A 10,268-nucleotide genomic window follows, 5' to 3' on the forward strand; every position below is an offset into this window, starting at 1 on the left:
ACCGATCGACACCAAGGCGATCAACGGGCCAAACACCATTTTCAATGGCATTTGGCATGGAAGCCGTCATCCCATTGGAGTCCAAGTTTCCAACTCTCAGGACAGAAACGTTTGACCCGAAAACAAACGACGACGCCATCACACAGGAACTAATTTTGGCAGAGGAGAAGCGAGATGACGCTCGCCTGCACCTTGCCGATTTCCAGCAACAGGTGGCTAAGGGGTATAATCGTGGCGTGAGAATCAAAAAGTTCAAGCCGGACGATTTGGTTTGGCGAAAAGTTGTGCAAGCCAACAAGAAAACAAAGTTCAAGCCTAACTGGGAGGGACCTTTCCGTATCGTCAAGATTGCTGGTGAAGGTGCCTACATGCTGGAGGACATGAATGGGAAAGTACTCACTAACCCATGGAATGCACAGAATCTCAAGAAGGCGTACATGTAATTGAAATCCCGAACAATGTACTCCATGTTCGGCAACTGACTATCCTGTTTTCCTTTAAGTTGGCTTCGGCCCAAGTCTTTTTATTTTTAACTTGTACTTCCATGTTTGGGAAATCAAAGAAACTTATCTTACAGTAGTCATTTGCAAATTCCAAATCTTTGCTCTTTGCTTTTCTTCGGCACATATCAGCCGACCACAAACGATGACCTCGGTCACACCCACAAACGGCTATTACGCCTCCGCTTCGGCCACTATTACTGCCCAAAAGAAGCAAAACGGACATCAGGTCCACCGAGCCCAAAAACAGTCTGGCTGGAATTCGGGCTCCGGTTCGGCTCGGCAAGACACTGAGGTCGGCCAAAGCCTGGTTACACTCACATTTTGGTGAGCAAACCACCCACAACCGCATCAGTTAATTAACGACCGAGCAAAATTACATGCTCGGCACTATCTCCTCTCCATACTTCCACTCAACTTTGGTCCAGGCTCGGCAAATCTACAGCTATTAACTACAACGTCGAGCAAATATCCATACGCTTCAACCGAACGTAGACCAAAGTGGAGGCCACGGATATATATCACGTAAGCAAAAATGGCCAAAACCCAACAAAACACATGAAAGAAACCTGTGGCCACGCTAATTTAACCGAACACAACACCATGCTCGGCACATTCTTTATACCATTCTCATACACTACTTTGGTCAAAGCTCGGCATGAACTGAGCAACTACAAAGTTGATCCAAACATCCGTATTATTCAGCCGAACATAGACCAAAGCGGGGGCTACAGTTAACTACGAACTACAAAACAAGCAAGAATATGCCAAAGAAAGCATTGCAAAAGTTCAAAGTAATCCATTAAAGAGAGCATCCATTCAAGTTCGGCAAAATATCCAACAATCATTACATCCGGCACGATAAAATCCGAACTCGGATCCGCCCGGTCCAAAAAAGTTCAAACAAAAACAAGAAAATCACTAAGTAAAAAGCAAAAAGCAACAGCCTCGGCAACAACTTCAAACTTGGGCAGCATCTTCACCCTCGGCACCAACTGCACCTGAACCACCAAGACCAGCCGCATCCTTGGCCAGAGCAACTTCATCAACGTTCACCGATCCTCGCTCGGCGACAGCATCCGCCTTGTCGCCAACACCATCCCCCACGGCTGAAGGACCTTCGGCAATAACGTCGGCGTCGGTCAAATCTTCGACGTCGTCGTCACTCTCGGGAAATTCCTCCGGGGGGAGAGGTGCACACTCTTCCTCAGTATACGGAAGGACGAGCTCGGGAGTTGAGGGAGCTGGAATCGACTTCATCAAATTCGTATCAGCCTCCAGCTGCATAACTCCACAAGCGGCCGTCACGCCGTCCTTGTATCCCCCTCGGTAGGCGATGGGGACCCTCATCCTAATGGCGTCATTGACCATTGACCGAGCCTCCCGCATGTATTCGGCACCGGCTCGGTCAAAGCCAGCCTGATAAGCCGCCCCATCAACCTCCTTCATCTTTCTCTTTTCTCTCCTCAGCACTTTGGCCAACTCCTGATCGGCCTTCTTCATCCTCAACTCCATCTCATCCCTATCTTTTTCAACTTCGGTGACCTGGGCCTTCACAGTCTTCAAGCTCCCTTTGTAGCTCCTCACCTTCTCTCGCTCGACCCGTAACTCATCGAGAAAGCGGGCGCGCTCGGCAAGGGCGAGCTCGGCATCCTTTGTAGAGCGAAGAATGGCCTGCCCAGCCTATCAAACAAAAGATCGTCGGCCTGGGGTGACGTAAAGAATATAATCGAAGAATCAGGGTCGGATCATACCTGAACAAGGTAAGCGCCGGCGTGGATCAAGCTCGGCTGAAGCCCCTGAGGAATTTTGGCCATGTCCTTCGGTAAGGCCAGGCCTTGAAGCATAGCAGATGCCAGCCCCGGTTCAGTCTTCACCGAGTCCTCCACCGTCACGACTCTACCTTCGGCCAGCGCATAAGATGGAGCGAACTCCTGAGCAGCAGAACCGCCAGCCGAACCTGAAAGGTGCTCGGCTACCTTTGAGCCACCAGCTGCAGACGACTCAGTTTTCTCATGCTCGCTAGGGCGAGAGCTCGGCGGCTTGGTGGGAAAGAAATCGTGAGTAACCTTCTGTCGCTTTTCCGCAGGTTCAGCAGAACCCGACCCCTGGTGCACGGCCTTTCCGTCCCGGATGTTCACCCGAACAACGTTGCGACGGCCCATTTCGTTCACAGGTTCTTGAACGACGGTTTGAAGGGGAACGTGAATACCAGGTTGCTCGGCTGGGCGACTCTCCTGGAACCAGAACTCTGCTGGCTTCCGGAACGTTGGCAACTTAACCCTCGGCTGCTTGCTAGCTTTTGACGGTTTCACCTTTTTTCCTCGGTTACCTCGGCTTCCTCGGTCCTGATCTTCCGTGCTCGGCGCCGACTCCCCTCCCTTTCTTCTGAGCTTACCCCTGTAAGACGGCTCGTAACCAAGCAACGTCGGCGCATCCCTACAGGCTTGAGACAAGAGGATATCGACGTGCGCCTCAATGGACAAAGATTGTTGAGTTTTTGTGATGGCTCGGTGATCTGCAGAATAACGACAACCAACAAATTAAGAAATGCATAAATATATATGCTCGGCTGACCAAAAAAAAAAAAAAAAAAAAAAAAAAAATGATGATGACCTACCTCTAAAGTCTTTGACCTTTGGAACGGTGAACCTACGGTTGGACTGGTTGCCGAACTCAAAGTTACCGCTCACTTCAACGTAAAAATTCGCCCATTTGTCAGTATCGGGCAATCCGTCAACAAGGGGTTGTTTCTTACTACGTGTCGACAGATACCGACGCTCGGTCTGGCCGTGCCTAGACATGATGTATGTGTGGAAAAGGTCGGCGACGGTAAACTCGAGGTCGTGCAGTTCCTTCAACTTTATTACCGACATCACTATTCGGTAACTGTTGACGGCAAAATAATGAGGGACGATGCTGAACCGAGCAAGGATTTCCCTCAAAAATGGATGCAGAGGGAATCTCAACCCTGCCTCACATATCGCCATAAGAGGGACGGTGATGTGCTCGGGGTGGTCTTCCCTTGTGTCCTTTATTCTGTTGCTTGCCACTTGATTGATCACAACATCGTCGGGGATGTTGTATTCTCGGCAAAAGTTTTGGTATTCCCTAGCGTCTCCACAGAAAAAATGGGCATGGGGGCAAACTTGGCCCCTCTCATAGAGATCGGCGACCCCTCTACCCTCAGAGTGAGACTCACTGTACCCGGAGTGGATGGAAGATGGAGCGTCGGCATACGACACGAATCTGGATTCGGCCTCTGGCCCAGGGCGAGGCTCGGCCTCAAAGTGCGTCGACGTGCTAAAAGAGATCTCGGGATCGGTGCCAAACTCGTCGGCACCGTACTCGAAAACACGTTCGGCATTCGAGTCATTGGTGTCGGTAGACATATTGGAGGCGATGGACGAAATTTGTTGTCGGCGTCTGTTTTGTTCCAGCCACTCGCGGAACACAGAATCTCCAGAATCCCCACTCGAGCTTTCGGAGTCGGAAGAAATGACTACAATTGGGTGAGCCAGACCTATCACACAGAGAAAAAAGATGAGAAACCTTATCGTCGGCGACGGATGAAGATCTCTCTACGCTCGGCTACCCTACTGGCCCACCCTATCTTTGTCCTATGAAGAACTCAAGCTCGGATGAATCTACAGCCCTTGTGTTGGGGCTCGGCGTCGGCCAAGCCCAGCCCACAACGAAGCTGGGGCTCGGAAGAACAGGTTGAAGGGAAGATGAACAGTTCGTTCACCCCCAGGTCTTGTACTGTTCACATAGAACAGGAAACGCTCCAAGAAACCCAGGAAGATCGAGAAAGAGTTGGAGAAATAGCAAAAAAAGTGAAGAGAGGCAGAAAGCGGACTCATACCTGAGATCTGTAGCAAGGTTTGGTGGCAAGGCGCTGAGAAATCAAGACTGGAAAGAGAACGAGCGTGTGACAGAGCTCTGGCAATGGAGGTTTAGAGAGAGAAAGCGACGGTGGCTTCTCTCTCTAACCCTAACCCTTTATATAGAAGTAGGGTTTGGGGTCCAAATTTCCCGCCCAAATCACTGCACCGCCGAACCTGCATCCAATGAGCACTCGACGCGTGGCGTGATGAGATGTCTTGACAGAGCCTCACGCGTGCCAACCGTCCTCCTGTCAGCCGTACCCAACAAGAAATGGACACCTGGCGTTCCTACATTAGTCCATGATTTGTGACGGTTTGTAAAATATTGGGCTCGGCGAAATTCTGTCCAGCTACCCTATTTCATGATCGGCAAAGAAGTATGTTCGGCCAGTGGAGCTCACGTCAATCCCTACTACGCGCTCGGCGTCAGTAGAGATTGAGGGGCTATTGTAGAGGACCGAACTCGACTCTTGCTTCGTTGTGCTCGGCAACAGCTTAGCCACACCTATCGTTGGTCGTCGTCGGTTGTTGCCGTCACCTTGCATTCAGAACGGAAAGAACCGTGCCAAGCTCGGCCACCCTGGAGAGGTGGACCCGTAGACGAACTTTTGCTTGGCCCAAAGTCCCTTCAGGTTCGGCTACCCTTATGCTCGGCTACCCGCACGACCAGTCGGGCTCGGCCACCTGCGCACTCACGTGCGTCCCGCGTGCTGAGGCGGTTACACCAAAGGATAATCATGAGCGCACGTGAAGTGTGCCAGCTCACACCAAAACGGTTACCAGATCCGTCCGGCGACGTCATGACGACGTTGCCTGACCCGTGCAAGACACGTGCCCGTGCTTGGGGAGCAAGTCAAGGAAATTCTATAAATACTGAAGGATAACGCCCTTGAAAAGGTACGCACTCTCATACGCAACTACCCATTCAAAACCCTAGTCTCTTTCCTCTCCTCCTACACGCACTTATCCTCTCGCCGGAGGGCCTTGCCGGGCAACCCCCGGCCAGGTCTTAGTCGTGCGTTCATTGTGCAGGCGGCGTGGAGAAGGCTAGGCAACAACTGAACCAACGGAGGAAGGATACGAGCCACAAGAGATCACGGGCCACACATTTTTCAAACATTTTTTTATGGAGCCCTGTAAAAAATCAGCACAACCCGATATCGGTAAGGATTTTTTCTTAATTTGTGGAGGCGAAACTACTTAATTGCTTAGTTTCGCCCCTACAAATTCAGAAAAAATCCTTACCGATATCGGGTTGAGCTGATTTTTTACAGGACTCCATAAAAAGATGTTTTAAAAATAATGAGCGATTCGGATCATCTTTGTGGGACCCGAATTGAACCCCACAAAATCTATATGTACATTGTATGTACATATTGTATGTACCAATAGCAACACTCATACATGTTTTATTTCGAAGGTTCTTTTAAGGAATTGTTTATTCTCCCTTTCTTTATTTAATAAGTACTGCATTAGGAAGAATACTTGACACTCTGGAGTGAAAAAAAAAATACATGTTTTAAAAAAAGAAGAGACCAAGAATTGAAGATGGAGGTGTACACAGTTATCGTGAAAATTGGTAAGGAGGTGAGTTAAGATAACCTTGCTATTCGGTCGATAAATAGGTTTTTTCCTACATTATTTTCGACTTGCACATGCTCATCACGTTAGTAATTAATTTTCCTATATGCATGTTATTTATATGAGTTTGTGCGCGTTGGGTTCCGTTTGTGGATACCTAATTCTCCACTTTAATTTTATTTGATTGATCTTTGCGCACTTAATGCTAAGGGTGTGACCCGACATTTTTATAACTAGAGGCCGAGGCACACGCAATGCGTGTGCAAGCCTGATTTTGTTAAAATTTGTAAAAAATCAATCAACAATAAACATGAAGGAATTTTGTCAAAATTCAGCTTGCACATGCATTGCGCGTGCTCGGTCTCTAGTTTTACACTATTTTTGCGCAGCCAAACGAGGGAAAAAACTGGAAAATATTTTACATCAAAGATTAATGTGCAGTCTCGCGTTTGGCAAGAGCGAGTTTTAACTACCTCGTGTTTTCGGTTCAGCTACAAGTAAAGCCAAATAAAAAAAAATTTACCAGTGCAAGTCAAGCCAAACCATGGCGGCAAATCTCCCAACCGCCACCACCGACAACCTCTTCGCCGCCGCCGACCTCGGTACCAACTCCTTCAAACTCCTCATCGTCCGAGCCGACCCCACAACTGGCCGCTTCCTCCCCCTCCTCTACCTCAAAGAGCCCGTCGTCCTCGGCCGCTCCATCTCCTCCTCCTCCTCCACCCTCTCCCCCTCCTCCCAACACCGCGCCCTCGCCGCCCTCAAAAAATTCCACCACCTCCTCCTCTCCCACTCCGTCCCCCCCTCCCACACCCGCCTCGTCGCCACCTCCGCCCTCCGCGAGGCCCCCAACCGAGCCGAATTCCTCAGCACCGTCCGCCAAACCCTGGGGCTCGAAATCGACGTCGTGTCAGGCGAGGAAGAGGCCAGGCTTGTATACCTAGGAGTGTTGCAGTTCCACCCCGTGTTTAACAAAACAGTGCTTGATATAGATATCGGAGGTGGATCGACTGAGTTCGTGATAGGCAGAGCAGGTAAAGTCCTTTATGCGAATTCGTTGAAATTAGGGCATGTAGTGTTAACGGAAGAATATGTTAGGACGAATGAAATCGGAAAAATGCGAGAGCACATTCGGAGAGTGATTAGAGAATCCGGGCTGGTGGAAAAGATTGGTGGAACTGGATTTGAAACTGTTATGGGGTCGTCGGGTACGATTCGGGCTATTGAGGAGGTGATTTATAGTGGGTATTGTGAGAGATTGGTGAGTGATGTGGGGTTTTCGAAAGGGTATAAGCTAGATTGGAAGTTTAGGAGAGGGGAGTTGGGGAAGGTTGTTGGGAAGTTGTGTGGGGAGAGAGGGGGAGTGGGAGGGAAGGTTAAGATAGAGGGGTTTTCGAAGAGGCGGTCGGAGTTTATTGTGGCGGGTGCTGTGTTATTGGAAGAGATATTCGGGATGCTGGGAATTGAGGAGATGGAGGTTTCTGGGTACGCGTTGGGGGAAGGTGTGATTGCTGAATTACTAACTGGTGTATTTGGTGATTTCTATTTGAGTGCAAATTTGCGGTGGAGTTCTGTAGTGCGCCTTGCGGCTAGGTTTAATGACAAGAAGAGGATGAAATCTGCTGCACTGTGTGCTGGAATTGCGAAGGTATTGTCAGGTTATTTTGAATCATTGTGAATGTGCAAATGGTAATGTTTTAGTTTAATGGAAGGCATTTAACAATGGAATTGGTTGTTGGTTTTATTAATGTGACAGGAGATGTTTGAAGGAGTAAGGAAATGGAATGAAGTTGGTGGTAGTCAAAACAAACTTTCTTGTTCCTTAGATGACAAGGATATTGAATATCTTGAAGCTGCTTGTTTACTTCACAATATTGGAGTGTTCGATGGGAAAAAGGGTTACCATAAGAAGTCTTGCAGTATCATCATGGTATGCAATATGCATCCCTTTGTCGTAGTCTTTTCGGGTATGCATTTAAGGATTGTCATTGCATATCTTGAAGTTAAGAGTCAGTTAAGACATAACGGGAAAAATTATGGAATTCAGATATTGGTGAACCTGTGAAAGCAATTCAAGGACTGAATGTACTTGAATATGAATCTATGGAGTCAGTCTACATAGAGAAATCATATTATATTAGTGTATTATGTAAAGGGAGTTGTTTCAAAATCTTTTATTGATGTTAAGATTATTGCAGTGTTTCTGATACTCATATTTCCTTAATATGTAACACTTAGATAATTGAGCTTTGAAACTAGTAATGTGCAACCATTAGTGGTACATATTAAAGAGTACCAGGCTTCCATTTTTCTGGTTGCCAAAATTTGGGTAATTTTGCTGTTGTGAAAGATAGCAGTAGCACCAAAGAATATGTATTGTGAATTCTACTGATAGCAAAGACTTGAGAGGAACTCTTATTTTCATTTTTTTTCAATTGTAACAGAATAGTGATCTACAGGGCTATGATGCTGCGGAGGTTAAGGTAATAGTACTTATGATGATTTCTGAATATTAGCATTATAATACTTATGCTGCGGAGGTTAAGGTAATAGACTTAATAGTACTTATGATGATTTCTGATTATCAGTAGTTTTCAGATAATAGCCTTGCTTGCTAGACATCATAGAAAGAAATTTCCGATGTTGGATCATCAATCTCTGCAGGGATTCACCAAGGAGGTATAAATGTGTCTCCTGAAAGCATAATCCCCTAGTTCAGTCTCTATATGCCTTTTTAACTGTTATCGTTCTTATAATTTCAGGTCAAGCATAAATTTAGAATCCTGTGTGCAATTATACGTGTTTCTGCTCTAGTAAAGCAGTATCTGTCCAGCAATAGTGAAGTCGTGGAGTTTTCACATTCTCAAGAAGGTTTCAAACTGGTAAATTTCTGTGTGTAGTTAGACAATCGACAATTTTCCTAGTTCTGGTCATGTATTCAAGTTAACTATTTGATGAAGCTCATGCAAGTTTGACTTTTTGGGCATCACTTACTTATATATAATTTACAAAGCACCGGAGGCCAAAAAATGCTAATTCGCATTTATGTTCTATGGTCTAACATTACTTAATATTAATTCTTCTGCAAACTGTTGCTTTTTGTTAGGGAAGATTCTTGGTTCACCTTCATGATATTTCAGCTATTTGGATTGTCATTAAGAGAGGCAGCTTATGTTGGAGTGGCTAAAACATTTATCAAACATCATCTCTGTCACAGAAAACGTACTCTCTTTTTCCCTCAAGGAAGAGCGGGAAGTTATTCCTATTGTTTCTTAAAACTAATTTCTTTGAGTTTCCCTGGACACGGATGTTCATCTCTTTCTTTGTTGTATTTAGTTAGTGAAAGAAGTGTGCATTGAAACAACCACAAAAATTGTTTTTTTATTACCTCAAAATTGTTTGACTTGCGTTAGAATTTTATTTACCCTTTTTGTGATTGAGATAGATATTTGATGGTATGTAGTTTTATAACGAGCTTGGTTTTGTCGTACTTCCCTTATTTTTAGAGTCTTCGATAGTATTATAACTTATAAGGGACGACCTCGATTCATTTAAGTTAGTCTGTGTTTTGAATCTTGTGATGGAGACGAAAAGGTTACTCTAGGGGTGGACGGGAAGTTGGAGGGATCTTTTCCTTTCATATTGTGGCTCCTTGTCTGCAGGCCCTGTACTTTCATATTTGAGATGTTTAATGGCATGCAAAGATAGTTGATTACTGCTCTACCCATTGTTGTATTGACCTGAATATCTGCTGCAGATTCTCAGTCCAATTGGAGACCACTCCTTATTACCTGGTGATGATCAAGTTCTAGCAGAGGACATTGAGGCAGAACTAACAGAAGAGTTGGAACAGTTCAGGGCGGTAACTTGCTTGACTTTCAACCCGATGCTTATTCATATGAAAGAAATAACTAACGCTCATTTATTTAAACCGCTAATGTTTCTTTCTTCTTCAGGTATTTCGGCAGAAGTTGGTCATTGTTCCTTCAAGCACTTTGAAGTCATCACATAGATGAGCGGTTTTCGAAAGACTCAGCATTACCACTTATCTGTAACATGTATTATACATCAAATTGGTTTTTTCACCATAGAAATGATATTGAAAGTTTACATGCCTGCATGGCAGGTTTTATTCATGTCTGAATAAATTTTGTCGATTATTCATTAGGTACTAGATTATGACGGACATCATTATGATAAACAATGTTACCCTTGCTGGCTTTGTACTCTATTCAGTATTTGGATATCTGATAATGTACATCAACTTCATGGTAGAATCCAAGATTAGTTTTCCTGTAAA

General features: G+C 45.8%; 1 protein-coding gene across 4 annotated transcripts; it reads left to right on the top strand.

Annotated features, from left to right (window-relative positions):
• The first annotated feature begins 6,468 nt into the window (after nucleotides 1-6,468).
• LOC131307830 (uncharacterized) lies at nucleotides 6,469-10,268 on the top strand. 4 transcript variants are annotated; one of them, XM_058334531.1, is made up of 7 exons: nucleotides 6,469-7,616; nucleotides 7,725-7,898; nucleotides 8,413-8,451; nucleotides 8,567-8,647; nucleotides 8,731-8,850; nucleotides 9,726-9,830; nucleotides 9,925-10,268. In XM_058334531.1, exons 1-7 carry the CDS (start codon nucleotides 6,513-6,515, stop codon nucleotides 9,982-9,984), a joined length of 1,683 nt encoding a protein of 560 aa, XP_058190514.1. In that variant the 5' UTR covers nucleotides 6,469-6,512; the 3' UTR covers nucleotides 9,985-10,268. The 4 variants fall into 4 exon arrangements, with proteins under 4 accessions (XP_058190514.1, XP_058190516.1, XP_058190513.1 ...); XM_058334533.1 differs by lacking the exon at nucleotides 9,925-10,268 and adding an exon at nucleotides 9,075-9,190 and having other exon boundaries at nucleotides 9,726-9,813; XM_058334530.1 differs by having other exon boundaries at nucleotides 9,726-10,268.

The sequence above is a fragment of the Rhododendron vialii genome, chromosome 11a (genome assembly GCF_030253575.1).
Source record: "Rhododendron vialii isolate Sample 1 chromosome 11a, ASM3025357v1".
Taxonomy (NCBI): domain Eukaryota; kingdom Viridiplantae; phylum Streptophyta; class Magnoliopsida; order Ericales; family Ericaceae; genus Rhododendron; species Rhododendron vialii.

Coding starts and splice junctions, on each gene's coding strand:
- LOC131307830 (XM_058334530.1), top strand. CDS start 6,513: ATGGCGGCAAATCTCCCAACCGCCACCACCGACAACCTCTTCGCCGCC. Junction 7,617..7,724: donor TGTGTGCTGGAATTGCGAAG/GTATTGTCAGGT, acceptor TTAATGTGACAG/GAGATGTTTGAAGGAGTAAG. Junction 7,899..8,412: donor AGTCTTGCAGTATCATCATG/GTATGCAATATG, acceptor CAATTGTAACAG/AATAGTGATCTACAGGGCTA.